The sequence below is a fragment of the Sus scrofa genome, chromosome 6 (assembly GCF_054392235.1).
Source record: "Sus scrofa isolate SSC_HxYL_T2T_F1_AM1 chromosome 6, Sscrofa_HxYL_maternal_Yorkshire_Landrace_v2.0, whole genome shotgun sequence".
In the NCBI taxonomy this organism is placed as follows: domain Eukaryota; kingdom Metazoa; phylum Chordata; class Mammalia; order Artiodactyla; family Suidae; genus Sus; species Sus scrofa.
In genome coordinates this window covers 51,908,689-51,931,885 of record NC_139388.1, presented here as the reverse complement: position 1 = coordinate 51,931,885, position 23,197 = coordinate 51,908,689, and the positions used below count along the sequence as shown (strand labels likewise).

At 57.2% G+C, this 23,197-nt stretch overlaps 3 protein-coding genes across 9 annotated transcripts in view; 1 reads left to right on the top strand and 2 right to left on the bottom strand.

Annotated features, from left to right (window-relative positions):
* Positions 1-659: 659 nt before the first annotated feature.
* NCCRP1 (NCCRP1, F-box associated domain containing) lies at positions 660-3,774 on the bottom strand. Its single transcript, XM_021094363.2, has 6 exons — positions 3,455-3,774; positions 2,803-2,865; positions 2,667-2,718; positions 1,925-2,020; positions 1,388-1,526; positions 660-1,258 (listed from the first exon to the last, which is right to left on the bottom strand). The coding sequence occupies exons 1-6, from the start codon at positions 3,750-3,752 to the stop codon at positions 1,118-1,120; spliced, it is 789 nt and encodes a 262-aa protein (XP_020950022.2). The 5' UTR covers positions 3,753-3,774; the 3' UTR covers positions 660-1,117.
* On the top strand, positions 3,459-16,276 carry LOC110260985 (uncharacterized). Its single transcript, XM_084960877.1, has 5 exons — positions 3,459-3,519; positions 6,911-7,026; positions 15,119-15,194; positions 15,527-15,589; positions 15,862-16,276. The coding sequence occupies exons 3-5, from the start codon at positions 15,169-15,171 to the stop codon at positions 16,151-16,153; spliced, it is 381 nt and encodes a 126-aa protein (XP_084817003.1). The 5' UTR covers positions 3,459-3,519; positions 6,911-7,026; positions 15,119-15,168; the 3' UTR covers positions 16,154-16,276.
* Positions 16,277-16,451: 175 nt separating this feature from the next.
* Positions 16,452-23,197, bottom strand: part of PAK4 (p21 (RAC1) activated kinase 4) — a 44,658-nt gene continuing 37,912 nt past the window's right edge. For all 7 annotated transcript variants that reach the window (XM_005664597.4, XM_084960694.1, XM_003355889.5 and 4 more), the window contains 6 exons: positions 22,670-23,101; positions 21,788-21,921; positions 21,527-21,653; positions 20,204-20,329; positions 18,197-18,331; positions 16,452-17,426 (listed from right to left, as the gene is read on the bottom strand). In XM_005664597.4, the coding sequence (XP_005664654.1) occupies positions 17,271-17,426; positions 18,197-18,331; positions 20,204-20,329; positions 21,527-21,653; positions 21,788-21,921; positions 22,670-23,101 (1,110 nt within the window). In that variant the 3' untranslated portion in view covers positions 16,452-17,270. The remainder of the gene's footprint in view (positions 17,427-18,196; positions 18,332-20,203; positions 20,330-21,526; positions 21,654-21,787; positions 21,922-22,669; positions 23,102-23,197) is intronic.

The following is a 23,197-nucleotide window of genomic DNA, read 5'->3' as shown; positions in this document are numbered from 1 at the left end:
TTCGTTCTAATTTGCATATTTCTGAAAATTCAAATGTGCAATTTACTTCTCCCAAGGATAAGGGCCCTTGATGGATACCTGAGTTTTAGGGGCTTTGGGGGAGCGAGAAGAGAAATGAGGGATCTTGCAGGGAGAGAAGTAGGGAGCCAGCTCCGGGGGATGATACCTGAGGCTTGGAGGAAGGGAACTGGGGAGATTCTGAGAATTAAGAGATGTGGGGAGTTCCTGTTGTGGCTCAGTGATAATGAACTCAACTAGTATCCATGAGGACATGAGTTCAATCCCTGGCCTCAGTCAGTGGGTCGGGGATCCAGGATTGCTGTGAGCTGTGCAGGTCGCAGATGCAGCTTGGATCCCGAGTTGCTGTGGTGTTGGCTTGCAGCTGCATCTCCAATATCACCCCTAGCCTGGGAACTTCCGTATGCCATGGGTGCCACCCTATAAAGACACACACGCAAAAAGAGAGAGGGAGATGTGGGAGAAGAGGAAAGCAGAGATGCTCTGAGACTATAAATTGGGGCTGCTGTGAAGAGATCAGAGGTGCAGGGAGGTGCACAAGGTTCAGGGCCTGTGAGGTGCTGGAAGATGGATTCGAGGATGTGCAAGTGGGGAATGAACTCGGGGAAGTTCTAAGGCGCAAACACCAGGAAAACAGCATCCTTGGGCACACGTATTTATTCATTCAGTCGACAAAGATTTATTGAGCTCCTACTATCTGTGAAGCACTGACTCAGGAAGAAGTGGCCAATGCCCTCAGGGAGCTCAGAGAGTGCAGGGAAAATGCCAGAGAGTCAGAGTCCAAGATGCGTGACGATGTCAAAAAGAGGTTTCTGCTGGGTCCCAGGCAGGCTTAAGGGGTGGGGGAGGTGGTACATGACCCAGGAGCAGCTGAAGGGTCGTGACGGTGTGGAGGGGGCGGGGAGGTGCCAAGAGAACATAGTGGCGCTTAAGGGTCAAGGAGGGGCTCAGGGTCAGGGCCTTCCAGGGTCAGGGAGCTGTTCTGGGGTTGGAGAGATGCTAAGACATCAGAAGTGGCCAAGGAGCACGAAGATGCTAAGGGAGGTGTCAAGGGCTGGGTAGATGAGACAAGGAGTCAGAACGGGCTGGGATCGGCCAGTCACTCCCGGAACTGCACAGACACGGAAGAGTCGGTCGCCCTGGTCCGCCGCAGCCCGCCACGCTCCATCCGGTTCTTGGTCTTGTGCAGGAAGTGGACAAAGCGGACGCCGGGGCCATAGTGGCGGAAGACGTGGGACACCTGGGGCAGCACCAGGGGCAGGAGGAAGACGTCCTTAGCAGGGGCCCATAAACCCTGCCGTCCACCCTCCTCCCTCTGTCTTGGGACAGGAACACATGTATGGATCGAAGCCAGGGTCGGGAGTCTCACCTGGACCCAGCGGCCTGGGGGGCCTCTCCCAGAGGTCCGGGGAGCCACGTGGTGCTGGGCGATGACTGTGCGGCGGTCAGCTGCCAGCAGCCAGACATGCAGCTCATACACACACGTGTCCAGCTGGCTGTCCTCATACCTGGGGGTGGAGACTAGGTCTACAGCCTCGACCGAAGCCCCAGCCTCCTAGGCCCAACCCCTAGCCTATCACCATTCAACACACCCTTGCTGGCACCTGCTCTGTGCACCAGGGCTGGGTGGTGCTGGCAACACAGCAGTGACCAAAACAGCCCCACGCCCTGCCCTCATGGGTTTCATGGTCCAGTGGGGAAGGCAGACATGCCACCAGGCAGTGACAACCAGGAACAGTCAGGGCCAGGCTGGGAGAAATACAGGCAATGGAGCAGAATGCATCTGACCCAGCTTGGGGGTGGGGAGGGCTGGGTCCTGCAGAGGCAGGAGGGTCTTGGGGAGGATGAGGTGAGGCGTGCATGTGCGCAACCTGGCTGGGCAGGTGGGTGGGGCAGGGGTACGCACCAGTCCATGACAGTGATGTGTGGCTGCTCATCATCCAGTAGCTCCTCCCACAGGCCCTCGGCCAGAAGGTCCACACACTGCTGCTTCACTGTCCAGCTGTGAGGGAGCGCACAGGGGAGGCGGGGTCTGCCACCTGCTGGGATTCTCCAGCATCCCCCAGGGTGGCCTGCCCCAGGAAGCAGGCCACCCTGATCACTGCGCTCTCCCAGTGATGTCAAGGGCACTGGCCTTTGGGCGCTGAAAGCTCACTCAGAACCTCACAATCTCGGTTCCCCACCAGCTCCTTGGAGGGTGATGCGTTTTGAACCCTGTGTTGCAGACGGGGAAACCGAGGCTTGCCAAGAGAAGTGATGTGCCAAGATGAAGCAGCAAAGAAATAGCAGAGCTGGGATTCCAGCTGCATGTGACTCGGAGCCCCTGAGTTACGCCATTTCCCCCGCTGTGCAGAAGCAGGGCTTGGTTTAATGGAGGATAGCTGGTGACCTGGCTGACTCTCCCTCCCATGGAAAGAGGCTGAACACAGGAACAATATTAACGGATCTTTATTGACCACCTACTATGTGCCAGCTCCTCCTAGCTAGACCCTATGCCTTGAGTTTTATGGACATTCTCTCTTATGACTAATCCTGTTTACAGTGCAGGAGGCTGAGGTTCAAAGAGGCAAAGAGTTTTTCTCGGTCCCACAGCAAGGAAAGCCAGAGCGGGAAATCAAATGCTGGCCACGCAGGCCCTGGCCACTTACCTGAGGTTCTGTTGGAGCTTCTCAGTCCTAATGTGCCACCCGCGGAAATTGCCTGGCGGGCGGAGGAGCAAAGGATTAGAATGTGGCCCTTCTCCAGGAAAACCCCCTCCCCACCAGGCTGCCACCAAACCCTTACCGAGCGTCTCCAGAGGCTGCTGGGTGGGACCAGTAGGGGGCGCAGGCTCATAAATGTTGATGCCTGAAAGGCGCAAGGAAGGAGAGCCTCAGGCAGGGCAGAAGCTGCCCTCCTTCCTCATGCTCCCCTCTCCCTAACCCCAGGGCTCGACTGGAAAAGCAGGCATCAGTGCCTTGCCTGCCAGGCCAGAGCAGCCTGACACGGATGAGTGAGTCAGGACCCGGGGAGAGCCCTGAGTATGTCCTGAGAGCAGAGGGACAATGCTCAGAGGGGCTTGGCATTGTGGTGATGCAGAGGGACAGAGAGAAGCCCCAAGAGAGGCGAAATATTGGCAGAGGGGGAGAGGGAGAGGCACAGTGTGAGCCAGAGAGACCCGGGGAGAGTAGACAGATACATGAGATAGAGAGAGACGGAAACAGAGACACAGGAGGGACAGAGAGACACAAGGAGACAGAGGCACAATGATGGAAAAAGACGGAGAGGGATGTAGAGAAATAAAGAGGCAGAGTCAAGGATGGAGAAATAGAAGAGGGAGACAAGGAAACGGACGGAAAGAAGAGACAGACGGTCTGAGAGCGCGAGCCTAGGGGGAGAAGGCGGAGACGTGGCGAACTCCCGGCGGCTCCTGTCTCGCGAGGACCCCGTCGCGCACCTTCGGGGTTGGGCGAACGCAGCAGGTTGCGGTACAGCGGCCGCCGGAGGAAGAGCAGCTTCCAGGTGAGGCGCGGGGGCAGCTCCAGGCTCCCGCCCGGCGGCGCCCACTCCTGCAGCAGCAGCTGCCGTGCGTAGGCTTCGGTCGGCTGCTCGAGCGTGGGGAGCCCGGGGGTCTCGGGGGCCGCGGGCGCCAGCGGCGACGGGGGTGGCGGCGGCGACGGCGGCTCCTGGGGGCTCGCGGGCTCGTCCGCCTCCATCCCGCCGCCAAGCGCCTGTGGGTCCCGCACCTCCTCCATCCGTCGGGTCTGGGCAACTGTCCCGGCTCCTCCGCCAGGCTCGGGGTTAACCCGGGGCGGGAGAGGGCGGAGCCCGTCGACTGGCATTTCAGAGAGGGGTGTGTTGGGGGACGGATCGGGGCCCCCGGGCCCTCCTCCCTCAGACCCGGGAGTCCAGGGCCCAGCCCCTCCTTCTCTCTGAAGGCAGGAGTCCAGCCCCGGACCTGTTCCGTTTCCCAAGCCTCCTGCCCCAATTTCCCAGGGCCGCTGAGGATCCAGACACCAGCCCCGGAAGAGGGGTGTGACACAGGCAGGCACTAATGCCAGGGCTCTTGCTCTCTAATAAGGCCCATCCACCTCGTTAAGATCCCGCATGGCCGAATTAGAGGTTCATTAATGAAGCCCCCTCTTTCTCCCCACCCCCACTCTCAGCTAGGCGGTGGGGGTGGGAGGAGAAGCTCTGCCTCTGCTACTTCCTTCTCCTCCGCCCTCACCTGGGACCCAACCTTGGGACCCTGACGTTTCCTGTTCCGGAAACCTAGTGGGGAGGGGGAGGGGCAGTGGAGGACAGAGAGAGACCTGGAGCCAGAGATGGGGCCTCCCAGAGATGCCAGACCCCAGGGAGACCCGGAGACAGCATCGGAACAGGAAGCGGCTACCCCACCTGGGTAACAGGGTGCCTGGCACCCCTTTCTGGGGCTGCCAAAGCCGCCAGCCTCGGAGGTCATAGGGAGTTTGGGGTGAGGGCTGGAGCGATGGTGGGGGCAGGAGGCCGGGGTGCGGTGCGATGGAAATGGCCTGGCGGAGGAACCTGTAGGGCCAGATGCCCATGGCCACATCCTGCCCAGGCCACATCCCACACTCTGCCCAGGTAAGCACAGGCAGAGTTCCACATGGGTTACTGGTAACAAGCACCACAATAAGTGCTTTCTGCTTGCTGGGTCCTGTCCCAAGTGCTTACAGGTTCATTTCATCCACTAATGGGGTCGGAGGGGTGGTGTGTGGTTTAAGGATGAAGTTGCAGAGTTCCTGTCCTGGTGCAGCGTAAACACATCGGACTAGGAACCATGAGGTTGCAGGTTCAATCCCTGGCCTTGCTCAGTGGGTTACGGCTCTGGTGAGCTGTGGTGTAGGTCACAGACTTGGCTCGGCTGGCATTGCTGTGGCTCTGGCGTAGGCTGGCAGGTGTAGCTCTGATTCAACTCCTAGTCTGGGAACCTCCATATGCCACAGGTGTGGCCCTAAAAAGCAAAAAAAAAAAAAAAAAAGACGTGTTGCTACTGTTAAGGACCTTTTTATAGATAAAGGAAAGATAATATTGAATGTGTGTGGAGTTGGGTTCCATCCCCATGAGCTCCAGCACCTGTGTGACTGCACACCAACCCTAAGTGGGGAGCTGCTGTTACCCCTAATTCACGGATGAGGAAACACAGGCCCCCCCCCGGGAGGCCCAGTCTCCTACTATCCCAAATCACCCCATGCACTTCCATGGGTTCTTCCTGCCCCAGATTCCCAAAAGACGCCAGGAGCCGCCTGCTGCAGGCACTGGGAGTTGAACTCACACCCGAAATTGATGCTCCTGTAATTAAGGGCAGCCTGTGTGCTAGGCATTGTTCTAAATTTCTTTAAGTGGCGTAATTAATTCAATCTCCACATCATCTGTAGGAAATAGAGGCTATTGTTACTCCGACTTGGCAGATGAGGAAACTGAAACACAGAGAGATCTAGTAACTCACCCAAGGTTGCACAGCTGGCACGTGAGCAGTTGGACACCTAGTCTCAAATGAGATACGCAGGGCTACAGATTCAAATTGCACCCCCCCCCCCCAGTATGGGGGAGAGTGGCTCACAGAAACCGATAGGGGATAAGGGTTACATTTTCTTTTTTCTTTTTTGAGGGCCGCACCTGCAGCATATGGACGTTCCCAGGCTAGGGGTTGGATCAGAGCTGCAGCTGCTGGCTCACGCCACAGTCATGGCAACTCGAGCTCCTTTAACCCACTGGGCGAGGCCAGGGAGCAAACCCTCATCCACATGGATACTAGGTGGGTTCATAACCTGCTGAGCCACAACAGGAACTCCAGTGGTTACACCTTTTTGAGTGTCTGTCTTTAACTCATTACATCTTACAACCCTGGGAGGGGGGAACCCCATTCACAGGTTGGGAAACTGAGGCAGGAGAGGTGAAGTAAGTAACCTGACCTGGAAAACTTAGGAATTCGTCAGGGGCCTGGGGGGGAAGGAGGACCCATGGGAGGGGGCGAACCAACTAATGCGAAACAGCCCCGCTGCACCTGGAAGCCCCCGGGAGATTCCCAGACAAACACCGGCAGGAGTCCATGACACACGCATAACCAGAGGCACTCCTGCAGCCACTGCAGGCACACAGACCCACACCCACGTCTGGCCGCCTGCCACCTGCCTTCACTGGAGGAGCAGGAGGAGGAAGGGGCAGCGTCAGGAGGAGAAGTGTCTGTCTAGTGGAGTCAGAGCTGTTCCTGGGTCAGAATCCAGGGCAGGGAGTGGTTCAGAGCCAGAGACCTACACAAAGGAAGCCAGTCTGTAGATGGAGATGGACGCCTGTCCGCCTGTCCTTTGCCTGCCCCCCGCCCCCCTGCACCTGCCACGGTTTCTGCATCATCTCCTTCTTGGGATCCTCACCCCCTTCTCTTACACACACACACAAACTCCTCAGCCAGAGGGGTCTTATGAAAGCTGAAACCCAAGCAGTCACTCTCCCACTTAAACTTGCCATGGCTCCCCAGTGCCCTTGGGAGGAAAAAAGAAAACCAGCCAGCTCTTTGCCAGTGTTTGAGGCCCTGGATTGCTGGTCCCTGTTCTCTCTCAGGTCAGGGATTTTGCCCTGGAGGTTGTTTCCACTCAGAATGCCCTGCCCTCTCTCCATGCTTCTGGTTCCTAAACCTTAGAACACATCAGATTCACCCAGGGACTTATTCAAAATGTATATTTTCAAGCCCCACAACTAGGAGTCTAATTCAGTCCCTCTGGGCCCCAGAATCTAAATTTAAGAAGCACCTACCTCATCGCTCTATACTATGAGAACTGTTTTCACTTAAATCCGAGGGATCCCGTTGTGGTGCAGTGGAAACAAATCTGACTAGGAACCTTTGCCCTTGCTGTTCCCGCCTGAACAAACTGCGCTCTTTCCTCCTCTTCAGGTCTTTGCTCAAATGTCACCTCCTCTGCAAAGCCTTCCCTGACTACCAGCTAAAACAGGCTTCGCACCCGCTCTCCTCTTCCCTGTCATCACAGCCTATTCTTCACCGTCAAAGAGGTTAGTGCTGCTTGTCAATTCGTTACTTGTTGAATTGGGTTTTTGTTTTTGTTTTTTTGTTTTGTCTTTTTGCCATTTCTTGGGCCGCTGCCACGGCATATGGAGGTTCCCAGGCTAGGGGTCGAATTGGAGCTGTAGCTGCCGGCCTACACCACAGCCACAGCAACGCCAGATCCTTAACCCACTGAGCAAGGGCAGGGGTCGAACCCGCAACCTCATGGTTCCTAGTCGGATTCGTTAACCGCTGAGCCACGACAGGAACTCCAGGATTGTCTTCTTATCTCAAGATTCCCAGCCTAGGCAAGGATCTGACTTGCCTCTGTGGCATTGCCGGTTTGATCCCTGGCCCAGCACAGTGGGTTAAGGATCTGACATTGCTGCATGTGTGACATAGGCTGCAGATGTAGCTTGGATTCAATCCCTGGCTGGGGAACTTCCATATGCTTCGGGTGCACCTGAAAAAAATAAAAGATTCCCCAACCTAACTATAGCTACAAACACCCTTTTTCCAAACAAGATGACACTCATAGGTTTCAGGGATTTGGGCAGGTGTGCGCATACATTTTGGGGGCATCACCACTCAGCCCAGAGTGAGCAGGGATCCTTCGTAGGGCATGAGAAAAACTTGGGGAGGCAGGAGAGCCCAGCTCAGTGGTTCTCAAAAATTTTTCCTGGCTCGTTGGAATCCTCTGGAAGGCTGGTTAAAGGCAGGTTGCTGGGCTCCACACCCCCGCGCCCACCCCCAGTTCCTGGTTGGGTAGTTTTGGGGTGTGCCTGACAGATGATGCTGATACTGCTGGTCTGGGACCCCACACTGAGAACTACTGTCCTAGTGGTAAGGCCGAAGGCTGCCTGAGTGCAACGGTCCTTGGGCAAAGGATTCTTCTCCCCAGGCCTCAGTTTCCCAGCCATGAAATGGGGCTACCACCTCCCCACCATGCTGTTGGAGGTGGCCCACACCCTCCTCGCTCACCATGAGTCCCATATTTTTGCTGGTCCTTGACCCTCCAATTTCCTTCCCACCTCAGGACCTTTGCACATGCTGCCCATTCTGCCTACAAGGCCTTGGCCTCCACAGATGCCTCCATCTCCATGCAGATGTCACCTCCTCATAAGGCACACGTCCTTCTTGCTCTACTCTACCTAACAATATGTCATGGTGATTGTTCCCTGTTGATTCATATAAAGCAACCCGGCCCCTCCCCCTCCAAGGTCAGTCTCCCACCCCCTGCTCTTCTGTCACTACACCCTGTTCTTTCTTAAACTCCATGTGATTTGCAAATACCTATGAGTATGTGGGTTTGTTCACTTGGTCATGAACTGTGTCACCCGATGAGAATGTCAGCCTCACCAGGGCAGGACCTTGTGTGGGTTTGTTTATTTTTGGTCCCCAGATCCGGGCTGACACAGACTGATTGCTCTGTTTGTTGAGCAGGGAGGAGGGCAAGAAGGCCGGGTCCCCAACAGGAGGACGAGGCTCTGGCGCAAGAACCACATCCAACCTGCCCATGTCTAGCTCCCACGGCTCCTGCTGCCAAACCAGCGTCACTCTCAGGAGCATCAGAGCCTCCCCAGGGCCCAATGAGAGGGAAAGGCGGCGTCCTGGAGGGCAGGCGCCAGGGCTTGGAGGAGCACATGGTGGCCTCTCCATCAGGGCTGCAGGGGAGAGGAAAGCCCGGGCAGGCCAGGAGGAGGTTGAGGGTGGGGAAGGGTATTCGAGATCGAGTGAAACATGTCCCAAATATAAATCATTGGGCTCGGGAGTTCCCTCTGTAGCTCAGTAGTTAACGAACCTGACTAGGATGCATGAGGACTCAGGTTCAATCCCTGACCTCAATCAGTGGGTTAAGGATCTGGCTTTGCCATAAGCTGTGGTGTAGGTTACAGACTCAGATCCGGCGTCGCTGTAGGCCAGTAGCTGTGGCTTGAATTTGACCCCTAGCCCTGCACATGCGGCCCTGAAAAAAAAAAAAAAAACATTGGGGCTCTGAGGTGGGGGAGTATGTTGAGTCAGTTTCACCCTGCAGGGGGTGACAGAGAGACAGGGATGAGTTAGAGTGAAGGTGGGAAATGAGAACAGGTAAAGGGAGAGGTGGAGGAGGATGCGGAGGGAGGAAGGCGAAGCATCATCAAGACAGAGGTGAAGATAAAGACTGAAGGAAAGAGAGGTGGGAGATCTAGAGAGGCCGAAGCAGAAAGACTAAAAGAGAGATGCTTACAGAGACAGGGATGGAGCTGACCAGAGCCAGGGAAGGATCCAGAGGGTCAGAGATACCCAGGACATTAGCTGGGGCAGAGGGCAGGCGTGCGTCCAGGATAGGCAGGAGAGGAGGCAAGGCGCATGCATACCAGATAGATCTGCCAAATAGGAAGGACTGCTGAGTTCCCCGGCGGCACAGTGGGTTAAGGCTCTGGCGTTGTCACTGCTGTGGTTCAGGTTGCTACTGTGGCGCAGATTTGATCCCTGGCCTGGGAACTTCTATGTGCCATGGATGCAACCAAAAAAAAAAAAAAAAAAAGAAGAAAAAAAAAAGGGGAGTTCCTGTCATGGCGCAGTGGTTAATGAATCCAACTAGGAACCATGAGGTTGTGGGTTCGGTCCCTGCCCTTGCTCAGTGGGTTAACAATCCAGCGTTGCCGTGAGCTGTGGTGTAGGTTGCAGACGTGGCTCGGATCCCGAGTTGCTGTGGCTCTGGTGTAGGCCGGCAGCTACAGCTCCTATTCGACCCCTAGCCTGGGAACCTCCATATGCCGCGGAGCAGCCCAAGAAAAAGCAAAAAAAGACAAAAAAAAAAAAAAGGAAGGACGCGTCCATGGCATTGTTTACAATAGCAAACAACCGCAAGCTTCCTGAATGTTCATCAACAGGGGCTGTTTCAGTGAATCATGGTGCATCTGCACCATGGAATACTACCCAGCCATTAAAAGGAGAGGGAATGCTTTTTATGTACCAACTGGGACTGACCACCAGAATGCACTGTGAGGTCGCAAGAAGCAAGATGTAGAAGGATGCATACATTATGCTAACCTTGCCTCGAAGCAGAACATCTATCAGTGTATGCAAGGAGGTATCTCCTGGCACAGGCATACTCTTGGAAGGAGATATAAGAAACTTGTAGCGAGGTTCCTATCATGGCGTAGTGGTTAACGAATCCGACTAGGAACCATGAGGTTGCAGGTTCGATCCCTGGCCTTGCTCAGTGGGTTAAGGATCTGGTGTTGTCACTGCTGTGGCTCAGGTTTGATCCCTGGCCCGGGGAACTTCCACATGCAGTGGGTGTGGCCAAAAAGAGAGAGAAAAGATTCAAGAGCTTTCACACAATAACAGGAATTTCTTGAGGACAATCAGAACATTTGGCATCATTGGACCAAATTCCCCAACGCCAAGGTGCCCTGTGAAGTGAGTACCCTGCAAAGGGGCATGTGTGCGGCCACTTTCCCACTGCCTGATGTCACTTGCCTGGCTTTGGGGCATCAGAATTGGAACCTCCTGAACCAGATATCATGCTCACTGTTGCAGCCCCACCGCCCAGCCCAAGCCTGGTTCAGAAAGCCCCAGAGGGACCCAAGACTTCAAGCCCGGCCCTCGTAGGCCTTGTGACCGTGGGCAGGCCCTTCCCCTCTGGAACCTCAGTCCAGACATCTGTGAAGTGGGAGACGGCATGAGATGATCCCTGGGCCCTTCTCATCATGGGGCCTGGGCAGAAGGCGGGCATGAAGTTTGAGGCTGCCAGTGACTTACTGTGGCAGACAAACTGCCATTCTACCGTTCTCAATCCTGGCTGCATGTTAGAATTGCCTGAAAAACTCTCATTTAAAAAAATAATTTATTTAATTCTCATTTTATCTTTTTTTTTTTTTTTTTCTCATGGCCGCACCCACAGCATACGGAGGTTCCCAGGCTAGGGGTCAAATTGGAGCGGCAGCTGCTGGCCAGCAGCACAGCTACAGCAATGCCAGATCCAAGTTGTGTCTTCAACCCACACTGCAGCCTCTGGCAATGCTGGGTCCCCAACGCACTAATCAGGGCCAGGGATGGAACCCTCATCCTCATGAATACTAGTCGGGTTTGCTATCACTGAGCCACAGCAGGAACTCCTTAATTCTCATTATAAATACCTGTGACCAGACTCCCAATCCACACCAAAGTGTTTTTTTGTTTTTTTTTAGATTTGCAAAGCAGGTGTTGATTATTTTGACCACATTCATTTAATTTTGTTGTTGTTGTTGTCTCCTTTTTTTGGTCTTTTTAGGGCTGCACCCACAGCATATGGGGGTTCCCAGGCTAGGGGTCTAATTGGAACTACAGCTGCTGGCCTATGCCACAGCCACAGCAACTCAAGATCCGAGCCGCTTCTGCGGCCTACACCACAGCTCATGGCAACGCTGGCTCCTTAACCCACTGGGCAAGGCCAGGGACCGAACCTGCAACCTCATGGTTCCTAGTCGGATTCGTTTCCACTGCGCCACGATGGGAACTCCACACCAAAGGGGTTCTGCCCTTTGCTTACAGGACAGGTCTTCATCTTGGCCTTTGAGGCCTTTATTCCTCCTAAGACCCCTCCCTTGTTCATTCATTTCTTTCCTTTTGTCCCCCTCCATCTCCCACCCTCAATGAGCACCAGTCTATTATGTAAATTAATTCCCCCCTCCCGCCCCCCCCCCCCCCCGACCTTGCAAAAGAACTTTTTTGGTTGTTTTTTTTTTTTTTTTTTTGTCTTTTTGTCTTTTTGTCATTTAGGGCCACACATGCGGCATATGGAGGTTCCCAGGCTAGGGGGCCATTTGGAGCTGTAGCCACAGGCCTACGCCACAGACACAGCAACGCGGGATCTGAGCCTTGTCTGCGACCTACATCACAGCTCATGGTAACGCCAGATCCTTAACCCACTGAGTGAAGTGAGGGATCAAACCCACGTCCTTATGGATGCTAGTTGGGTTTGTTAACTGCTGAGCCACGACCGGAACTCCAAGAACTCTTCTTTTTTGTCAACAGTTTTTAATGTACACACCTGGCCTGGCTCCCCTTTCCCAAGGGCACACAGGTCCCTGGAACCTGACAGCTACACAGAAGCCGGTGGCTTGCGGCCTCAGCTCCCCGCGTAGATATCGCTGGCCACCACCTCACTGGCCTCCCTCACAGTCTGGAGGGAGGGTTTCTTTGGGAGGTCCCTCAGGAGCAGAATTATTAGATTTGACCCAATAGGACTTTTATATTTTTACCAGGTTCATAGCGTTACAATGACAGCTCATTGCTGGGATTTGCTTTTCTCTGATTGCTAATGACCTGTGCACATCCCTGTTGGCCTTTTGGATTTTTTTCTTCCATTGAAAGTGGGCGGAAGATATAAAGAGGCAACTTTTCTTTCTTTTGTCTTTTCTCTCTTCCTTCCTCCCTTTCTTTCTTTCCCTCCCTCCCTTCCTTCCTTTTTCAAGAAAAGATGCCATGGGCAAATGTAACAGGTTTCAGAATGGGAGAAAATATTTACAAAGCCTAACACCTTTAAGATTTTTTTTGGCCGCACCCACAGGTACATGGAAACTCCCAGGCCAGGGATCAAACCTGAGCCACAGCAGTGACCTGGGCAACAGCAGTAACAATGCAGGATCCTTAACCTGCTGCACAAGAGAACTCTGGAAGCACTTCTTCTTGTTTTTAAAAATACCTTGGGGTTCTCTTGTGGCACAGTGGATTAAGGACCTGGCATTGTCACTACAGTAGCTGAGGTCACTGCTGTGGCATAGGTTCAATCCCTGGTCCAGGACCTTCTGAAGGTGCGTGGGTGCAGCCAAAAAAAAAAAAAAAAAAATCTTAAAGGTGTTAGGCTTTGTAAATATTTTCTCCAATTCTGAAACATATTACATTTGCCTATGAGGTCCTTTCTTGAACAAAAATTTTAAATTTTGGCATAATCAAATTGACTTTTTTCTTCATAATTTGTTCTTGTGGGGTTTTAAGAAATCCTTCTCTGGAGTTCCCGTCATGGTGCAGCAGAAATGAATCCAACTGGGAATCATGAGGTTGCGGGTTCGATCCCTGGCCTCGCTCAGTGGGTTAAGGATCCGGCATTGCCATGAGCTGTGGTGTAGGTCGCAGACGCGGCTCGGATCTGGCATTGCTCTGGCTGTGGTGTAAGATGGCAGCTGTAGCTCCATTTAGACCCCTAGCCTGGGAACCTCCATATGCCTTGGGTGTGGCCCTAAAAAGCAAAGAAACAAAAAAAAAAGTCCTTCTCTGCCCCTAGGTCATCAAGTGTTTTCCTCTATCAACTCGAAGTTTACCTTTCACAGTGATGTTTAATCCAGCTAGAAAAACATTGTCCAACAGAACTGACAGATAATAGAAAGGTTTCCTATCTCTAAGCCTCAGCCACTGGCCCAAAGCAGCAGCTGAGCATGTTGCGATGTGGCTTGTGCAACTAAGGGTCAGAATGCTTCATTTTCTTTTAGCTTAAAAGTAAACAGGCACACATGGCAAGCGGCTCTTGCCCTGCACAGCACTGATCTGGGGTTCCCTTTTGCTATATTTGGTAGTGATTCAGTTTTGTTTTTCTACGTAAAATGAACCAATTTCCTCAACACTATTATTATTATTATTATTATTAGTCTTTTTGCCTTTTCTTGAGCCGCTCCCGTGGCATATGGCGATTCCCAGGCTAGGGGTCTCATTGGAGCTGTAGCGGCCGGCTTACGCCAGAGCCACAGCAACTCAGGATCCGAGCCGCGTCTGCGACCCACACCATAGCTCACGGCAACGCCAGATCCTTAACCCCCTGAGCAAGGCCAGGGATTGAACCCGCAACCTCATGGTTCCTAGTCAGATTTGTTAACCACTGCGCCGTGACGAGAAGGCCTCCTCAACACTATTATTAAGCCATCTATTTCTCATCGATTTGCTTCTGCATATACTTGGGTCTGCCTCTGGGTGCTCTGGGGTGAAGCCTGGACGATCTAGTGAATGGCAGGGATGGAGGATCATGACTCTATAGTCATAGAAGTTTAGACACACAGTCCCCGGGGTGAGGACTACATTTCCCAACCTCCCTTGCTGCTGGGTGTGGCCGCGTGACTCAGCTCAGGCCGTGGAGGCAATGGCGAAGCCTTTGGGTCGTGTCCTTAAAGGGTGGGGAGTGCCCTCCACTTCACCTGGGAGGGGCAATAACCCTACGGTGGAGGGGAGGCGAGAAGGAAGGCGGCTGGGATCTTGCTGACGGGGCAGGGCTGAACCCCACGCTCCTTGGCCTCTTCCACGAGAGCAGCCCTAGACCTCAGTGCTCCTCAGACCTGAGTGGGCATCAGAATCCCCTGGAGGGCTTGTTAAAATACAGTCTCTGATTCAGCCTGGGGTGGGGCCTAGGGATTTGCATCTCCAGCAAGTTCTCAGGGATGCTGCCTGTCTAGGAACCACACTTTTGAGAACCACCAGTCTGACTTGTTTCAATCACTCCTTTTGGGTTTCTGTAAACACACCTCTGGCCCACAGCCAAAACATCCCTGACTCCCCTTCCTGGGCGTCTGCAGTTAGACAGCCACCCACAGCACCCCCTGCTGCAGTGGAGGAGACGTTTGGTGCGAGCACCTCATCTGGACAAAGTGCATCCTCCAGGCCACAGGGCTGTGTGGCAGGTGTCACCACACTCAGCTTCTAAGAGATCTTGAATTCCGCAGAGGCTGGAAGCCTGAAAACCCTTCCTGTGCGACTCCCTCGCCAGAGGGGATCCTTAGGTCCTGGCGGTAGGACAGCAGAGGACGGGAAGCAGGGAGAGCCATCCTGCTCTGGAGATGCCAAGACACGAGTGGACCTCCGGGGTTCAGGTTGTGCCACTGACCACTTTGTTCCTCCAGCCCCAAGCGGTGGCAGCCTCCTGCCTTTCACGACTGCTGGCTGGGTCACTGGCCCTCTGGCTCCTCCAGCCTTCCCGGCGCGGTGGACATCAGCTCCCTGGATTAAACCCCACCTCCCACCCTGGGAAACCACTGGAGGGTTGGACCAGGAACCTCGTCTGCCCGCGTGGGCAAGTGCAGCAGGAGGGAGGGAGGGGTCTGGAGGAGGAGGCCCCCGCACCACCCAAAACCATTCTCGAAACTGCAGATGGCGACAGCAGGCAACACGAACAGCAGAATCTCTGTGAAACCAGACAGATGCCCCCACCATGTAAAGTGACCAGGCAAGTGACTCTGCCCCTGAGCTGCTCTAGGCGCCCCATGAGATCAGGGCACCGAGGCTGGGAGTGGAGCAAGAGCAATGTCCTCTCCAATGCCGGCCTTACCTGGTTCTGGTCTCTTGGGCATCCCAGCCTCCTGAGAGGAGCCGGGCAGCTATCCCAGTTTCTGCCACGACGTGTACAGGACAGGAATCACCTGACCCAGCCGGCAGAACTCCTCTGTAAAAGCATTCAGGCTCAAGGCTGCGTGTGTGTGCTGGGGGGTGGGAGTGGGGGGTGTATTTCAGTCTTGTGTTCTATTTCTCCTTATGCCAGTTTTGGCATTTTTTCCCCAGAGACATATCCACTTCATCTAGGCCTCAAACACTCGTCAGATGCAGCAGCAGCTGCCTGCGCTGGTGAGTCTTAAATCTCTGTGATTGTCCATCTAGGTCATACATGTACCTGGCCAGGCTGTGGCAGAAATAGTGCCTGATTCTTAGGGGACTCGGGGCCTGTGGGCATGGGCGTGCTGGGGGCAGGTGCTGAGGGCGGGGAGACAGGACCGAGCTGGATTCTTTGGGCCCGGTCCCCACCCCCCCACCTCCCGCTCACAAACCAGGCCCAGGTCCCTGGTGCCACTGCCGCCTGGAAGGCTCTGGGGAGAGGGGTTCAGTCCTTGCTCTCACAGTGTCCCCAGGAGGCTGCTGCTGCCCGACACCTCCCAAGGGGGCTGGGAAGGACGAAGGCAAAGGGAATGCAGAAGCAGCGCTATCACCTGTCAGGTAGCTTCCTGTCCCTCTGAGACCCGCCCAGGCTCAGCCCGGACCTCCCCTCAGCCTGGAGGGAAGGACTCGGCCAATGGAAAGTTCCGGAGGCTGCCAGCTCCAGGTGTGCCCGCCTCAGCTGACCCCCAGGAGCCCATCTGCCGCCTGACCAATTTCCTACCGTCAGCTTGCACAGGATCAGTTCCTACCCACTGAACACACTCCTGACAACCTTAAGTAAGTTTCCAGCAAACCACGAACGGGCCATCCCGGCACATGGGCTGCTTAACTGACTGCTTCCGGGACCGTGTGTGCGAATCCTGCCACCAGCTTACCGGCTGTTTAGAGCTGGAACTCCCGCCCACCCAGACACATGGCCCTGGCCCGGAGCGGGGCTGGGACCCTGGGTTAGCCAGGCCGCCCTCTCCCAAGCCCAGAGCCCCCCCTCCACCAACCCTCCCCCCAAATGGCGGGGGGGGGGTCTCTACACACACTGCGCGCGGGCACACACACAAAACAAGAAAATGTTTTAATTGTAAAACTAACTTGACGGAGGAGAGGGCGGGGCTGCTCCGAGGGGGCAGGAACCTGATTCTTCAAGCAATAGTTCTGTCCCCAGTGCCACCCGGCGGGACAGGGCCCATCTGGCCCCAGATGGGGGCTCGAGTGTTATAAAATGGCAATATAAATAGACTTCTAGAAAAGAGGAGGCTGTCCAGGTGCAGTAGTCATGGTCTGCAGAGGCTGGGGGTGGGGGGAGCCCCGACCCCCGTCTCCCCATCCAGCCACGGAAAGGGGCACGGGGCGAAGGGAGAAGGCCGCTCTTCAGACATTCATGATCGACCCCCGCAACGGCTCGGGGCGGGGGCTGCGTGTCAGGGGAGGTCTCGGAGACACCCACGCACAGGCGGGATGACAGGAGCTGGACCTTCCGCACGCACACACGCATGTGTATACACACACACACACACACACACACACACACACCCCTCTTCTGTAGTGTTGTCTCCCCCCCAACAGCCCCCACTGCAGATTTCCAGTGACGGGAGGGCCGCCTGTCCTCCTGGAGACAGGAAAACACCAGGGCGGGCCTGTCCCAGAGGCGGGGGTTCCTGGGAGCCCCACTTGCTCCCACAAGTCCCTGTGTTTGTTTAAAGTCACAAAACCAAAACTGGAGTTCAGTAGTAGGGTCCCGCACACCCCGCAGCAAGGAGGGCGGTGCCACGCAGAGTGTCTCCCGGGCTGGGAGGAGCAGGGGCAGCTCCCCGGCGGGCCTCTGGCAGGGCGGGGGTGACCCAAGGGGCTCTTTGGTTCAGGGACAGGGCGCTGGGCCTCATCTGGTGCGGTTCTGGCGCATGAGGGGCACGATACTGGCAGGCGGGCCTGCTTTGGCCAGGAACGGGTGCTTGAGCAGCTCAGCCGCCGTGGCCCGCTGTGCCGGGTCACGCACCAGCAGGCGGTCCAGGAAGCCCTTCAGGGAGGGTGACACCTGTTGGAGACAGGGTCAGGGGGTCTGAGTGCCAGCTCCACTGCTCACTTGCTCTGGGGCCTCAGCTTCCTCCTCTGTCAAATGGGCTGATGACATCTACTGCCCAGGGCGGGGGGGAAGAGGCCCCAAGCATTCAGAGCTTGGCCCCAGGGGCTCATCTCATTTTTCTTTTTTTTTTTTCTTTTTAAGCCCGCACCTGAGGCACATGGAGGTTCCCAGGCTAGGGGTCTAATCGGAGCTGTAGCTGCTGGCCTCTGCCACAGCCACAGCAACACGGGATCTGAGCTGCGTCTGCGACCCACACCACAGCTCGCGGCAACGCCAGATCCTTAACCCACTAAACAAGGCCAAGGATCAAGCCCGAGTCCTCATGGCTCTTAGTTGGGTTCGTTACCGCTGAGCCACAACAGGAACGCCTCATCTCCTCCCCATTTTTGAGTTCGGCAGCAACTGGGAGCAGCTGAGCCCAGGAGGCACCCGGTTCTCACCAGGCGATTCTCCACCAGGAGGGCCCTCCCCGTGTGCGTCCAGGCAGGCAGCCTAAGTGCCGCCTCTGTGGGATGGCGAGGGCACACAGCTTACACAGACGCTTGAGGCCTGGGGGACACGAGGGCAAGCCCAGCACGCGGCAGGCGCCACCTCAGGGGCCACCAATACCCCAGTCCTGTCCGCACCCAGCGTTCTGCCTGCATCCAGGGCTGGCTGGCGCCCGGCCCCCTGCCTGCCTGTGGGTTGTCTCCCTCACCCCCGCCGCAACGGGAGGTGCTCACCTTGTGCAGATTCTTCAGTCGGGGCGGCAGGTTGTCCCGAATCATCTTCATGGCTTTGAGGGGTGGCTCGTTGAAGTAGGGGGGCTCCCCGTCCACCATCTCGATCACCATCACCCCCAGAGACCAGATGTCCACCTGCAGTGGGGGAGGGGCCGCGGGGCCGAGCTGTGCACGGACGGCCAGGGCTCGGGGGACACCCGCAGAGGGGTGGTCCTGGCTCTCTGCTCCTGGAGTCCTCGCGCCCTGAACACCCTCCGTGCCAGACCCCATGCACGCCTCACCTCTGAAAGGTTCTGCCCACCCTGCACCCAGCCCCTTCTTGGTGCTACCCCACCCCACCCTGGGCTTCCTCTGGGGGACCACCTCCCGCCGACCCCAGTCCATGGAGCATGACCCGGTTGCCTCATCAGCAGAGTAGGGACACAGTAATTGGACCAGGACTGGGCATGTGACCCAAGCTGAGCTCATCACAGTCAACCCTGAGACTTCCACCAAAACAGGGAAACAGCAGTGCTCAGAGGCGGGGAGGGGTGTCCCGGAGCTGCCAGGGTCATTGCTGCTCTGACCAGGTGTGAGGACCACACAGAGAACACCAGAGCCGGGAGCAATAGCGCACACGGAAAGCTGGGCTGAACTGCCACCCGACCCCCTGCCCCCATCTCCACGGTCCTAGGGACCCACATCTTTCCATTTTGCAGGCAATCCTGACTGCAGTGGCCCCTCCGAATCTCACAGAAGCCTCCCTCCCAGTGTGACCTCACTCCTGCCCGAGGTTCCCCCTGAGGATCCCCCAAGATAGGCTCCCAAGGGCACGTGGGCCAGGCACTGGGTCAAGTCTCGTTGACTGATGTGGAAGAATGAACTCTCAGGGCCACAGGCCACAGCTCAGAGACCCCAGGGCCAGGCAGGTAACAGCAGTGAGTAGTGCAGGCAATAGAGATGGGTGGGGACTGTGAACAGGACGAAGGTGGCCCTGCCCTTCCTAAAGTGGAGCAGGGAGTTCCTGTCATGGCGCAGTGGTTAACGAATCCAACTAGGAACCATGAGGTTGCGGGTTCGATCCCTGGCCTCAGTCAGTGGGTTAAGGATCCGATGTTGCCATGAGCTGCGGTGTAGGTGGCAGACGTGGCTTGGATCCCCCACTGCTGTGGCTCTGGCGCAGGCCGGTGGCTACAGCTCCGATGAGACCCCTACCCTGGGAACCTCCATATGCCATGGGAGCGGCCCTAAAAAGACAAAAAGATAAATTTAAGTAAATAAATAAAGTGGAGCAGGCCCTCGGCACCCGCTGACTGTCACAATGGGGGAATCTGGCCTCTGTGGGACCAGATCTTTTGATTTCCCAGAAAAATGCAATTCTTATGTGAGTGTTTTCTTTAAAACATTCCTTTTGCCCTGGCATGTAGCTGTGGAAGCACCAAGTCCTAACCACTAGGCCACCAGGGAAATCCTGAGAGCTCCTTTTTTTTTTTTTTGTCTTTTTGCCATTTCTTGGGCCGCTACCGCAGCAATATGGAGGCTACCTAGGGGTCTAATCGGAGCTGAAGCCGCTGGCCTACACCAGGGCCACAGCAATGCGGGATCCGAGCCGCGTCTGCCTCCTACACCATAGCTCACGGCAACGCCGGATCGTTAACCCACTGAGCAAGGGCAGGGACCGAACCCGCAACCTCATGGTTCCTAGTCGGATTCGTTAACCACTGCGCCACGATGGGAACTCCTGAGAGCTCTTTTTAGGACGCTTGCAAGAACACCCTCAGATCACACCAGCTAGTCTGCGGCCTCCGTGCCAGGCTGTGAGGCAGGGCCAGGGCCACTTCTGCTCAGCCTCCTGTTCCCACTGCCAAGCACTGGCCTGGCCCTAAACTAGAACCTGGGCAGTGACGAGGGCATGCTTGCCTACTTCTCCCCCAAACCCATCCCCGGTGACCGAGGCCGCCGCCACCCCCAGCAGCCACAGCATCAACCAGGGCCGACAGCAGGACAGACAGGCTGCCTCCGGCTCACCTCTGGCCCGTAGGGAAGGCGGGAGATGAGCTCTGGGGCCATCCAGTAGGGCGTGCCCACCAGGGACTTCCTCCGCGGCACCTCCTTGCTCACCTGGGCGCAGAACCCAAAGTCCGACAGCTTCACCTAGAACGGGGTGCAGGCAGTGGGGTCAGAGGTACTGGTGGGGGCGGGGTGAGCAGAAGCATCCACCCATTTCATTCCCTGGCCTGGGAGGCGCTGGGTCTCCCCTGGGCCGCCCCGCAGTTAGAGCCAGACCACTGGGTAGCTCGGCCATTCCCTGCTGGGGCCTTGTCACCCACCCAAGCTCACACCATCTGGCTCACGGACAGGGTCTCGACTGGGCTCTTTGGGGAAGTGGCCCGAGTTCCCTGGGTACTCAGCTGCCTCCCGCTGCCCTGCAGGAACCGTCTTCAGTCGGCAGATGGGAGGTGCACAATCCTGCCCAAGGGCGACTGCTGCACCCCGAGAACCAAGAAGTCACACCTTTTGTCTGCTTGGTGCTGAAACCCTGCATTGATAACCTTTCCCCCCCGCCCCATCTCTGGATGCCCCGTGGCACATGGAGTTCCTGGGCCAGGGATCAGATCCAAGCTACAGTCGCAACATAAGCTGCAGCTGCGGCAACACCAGATCTTCAACCCTGTGTGCCAGGCTGGGGATCCAACGTGAGCCCCAGCGCTCCCAAGATGCTGCTGATCCCGTTGTGCCATGGCAGAGCTCCCGATACACCCTTTTTTTTGAATTGTGGACCCTGTTCAGACTCCTGAGGACGTCTCTGGACCCAACTGCCCCCAGGGAGCGCGCCAGCGCAATGCGGGTGCAATTCCACACTCACACGTGTCTTCAGAACACACCCGTAGAAATCTTCAGGTGTTCTTGGACTCTGACTGAGATGCCCAGAGAAATGGAGCACCTCCCCCCCCGCCCCCGCCCTGCACCCTCCTTCCCCGGCCAACTGGCTTAACTTTCCCTGGGGGTGGGGGTGGGGGTGGGCAAATCGCCCAACTAGAATTTGGTGAAAGTCAAGGGCCCTCCCAGGAGAAGCATGTCCATTCTTGGAACATAAATGCAGGCTCTGGAGGCGGTGAGGCTCACCCGTGGACTGGGGTCCACGGCTGCACTACATTTCTCAGCGGCCTGGGCTGCCGGCAGGGCCCCCACCAGTCTGAGCCCCCTGACTGAGGAGCAGGGCCGCCCACTCACCTGGACCCCTGACAGCTGTATACAGAACAAATCACCTTACTAGCCCTCAAGGCACATCACTGGGGTCAGAGCCCGCCCACCAGCGGAGGGGGACCTGCCGAGCCACCCGCTCCTCACCCGGCCATCATGGGTCAGCAGGATGGAGTCGCTCTTGATGTCGCGGTGGATGACGCCCTGGGCGTGGAGGACGGACAAGGCCTGCAGCACGGCCAGGCACACGGCGGCGATCTGCTCCTCGTTCATCCTGTATGGGGGAGGGCGGGGAGCGACTTGAGGCCCCGTGGCCCCAGCCCAAGGGGTTGGCCGGGGATCCGCGCCGTCCTGGGGGGCTGGGGGAGACGGCAGCCTGGGGTGGCGGGGTCAGCTGCCTGGCAGTACCTGGTGTGGGTGACAATGTCGGTGAGGGCGCCTCCCTCCAGGAACTCCATCACCACCCAGAGCTCGTCGCCGACCAGGTAGCTGTTGTACATCTCCACCACGTTCTCGTGCTGGTAGTCCCGCATGATCACCACCTGGGCGCGGGGGCGGGTCAGCGGGGCGCAGGGAGGACCCCCCCACCGCGCACGGCCGGCGCCCTCCCGCCTCCCTCCCTGGGCCCGGTTCCGCCACACTGCAGGCCCGGTTCTGCCCATCACTCCTGCTCACTGGGGTCACCCTGCACCGACCCAGGGCAGGGGCCAGGCCTTTATCTGAGGGCACCAGGAAGTGCTGCAGAGGGCAGGAGAGGGGGGGTGGCAGCCCTTTGGCTGCGGTGTGGGGAGTGCCCGGTGGGGGCCAGGGCAGCAGAGCGTGAGCTGTGTTGGGGCAGAGCAAGGAGTGACAGGCTCAGGGCTGACGGGCTGGGGTGAGGACGGGGAGGTCCGGGGCTCTGGCCTGGGGACAGGGCTGGTGGGGCCTCTCTGAGACAGGGATCCAGGAGAGGTGGGTTTGGGGGAAACAGTTTGGGGCCCACTTGGGACCTGGTGGGTGTGAGGGGCCTGGAAGATACGCAGAGGTGGGGTTCAGCAGGTTGAGGGGGCCTGGAGTGGGGGTGGGCTTGGCCAGGAACAGGACAGATGCGGCTGCAGGTGTCCTGGGGACAGACAGGAGCCGGAGCCAGCCCAGGGAGGCTGAGCTGTGAGGAGAGGAGCTGGGCCCGGAGCCCAGCCTGGGGGATCCCCAGCCCCGAAGGGCCTTCGAGCAGCACAGTGGAGGAGCCCTGGCAGGAGGAGCCTGGCGGGGGGTGGGGGTGGGGTGAGCTGGAGGCGGGCGCAGGCCCACCTCATTGAAGAGCAGCTCGCGCCTCTGCTGCTTGCGCAGGTCCATCTTCTTGACAGCCACCAGCCTGCCCGAGCTGCGCACGGTGGCGATGCACACGATGCCTGTGGAGCCCTCGCCGATCTTGATGAAGTTGTCCAGGTAGGAGCGCGGGTCGCCGGGGTCCACCACCAGCTGCAGGGCGGCCCGGAACTGCTCATGGGACACTCGCTGGGGTTCCCGCTGTGGCGATCGAGGGCCAGGGGGCCCAGGGGCAGGGGGTGCGGCAGGGGCGGCTGGGGTGCGGGCTGGAGGGGCCAGCTGGGGCTCGGAGGCGTGGGGGCCCAGCACGCCTGGGCTGGGGGTGCCGCGGGCTCGAGCGGGGGGCCGGGAGGACTGCGGGACAGCCAGGCCCCCCACCGATGGCCCATTGGGGGCCACGTTGTGAGGCTCCCCCTGCAACAGAAAAGAGAGGTGGCTGTTGGTGGAGGGATCAGGGGGCCAGCTCTGCTCCCTGAGCAGGACAAGGCCCCCGGCTGTGGGACAAACACA

Coding starts and splice junctions, on each gene's coding strand:
- NCCRP1 (XM_021094363.2), bottom strand. CDS start 3,752: ATGGAGGAGGTGCGGGACCCACAGGCGCTTGGCGGCGGGATGGAGGCG. Junction 2,866..3,454: donor GCGTTCGCCCAACCCCGAAG/GTGCGCGACGGG, acceptor TGCGCCTTTCAG/GCATCAACATTTATGAGCCT. Junction 1,259..1,387: donor CCCCAGGCCGCTGGGTCCAG/GTGAGACTCCCG, acceptor GTGCTGCCCCAG/GTGTCCCACGTCTTCCGCCA.
- LOC110260985 (XM_084960877.1), top strand. CDS start 15,169: ATGCCCCCACCATGTAAAGTGACCAG. Junction 15,195..15,526: donor CCACCATGTAAAGTGACCAG/GCAAGTGACTCT, acceptor TTTTTTCCCCAG/AGACATATCCACTTCATCTA. Junction 15,590..15,861: donor AGCAGCAGCTGCCTGCGCTG/GTGAGTCTTAAA, acceptor TTGCTCTCACAG/TGTCCCCAGGAGGCTGCTGC.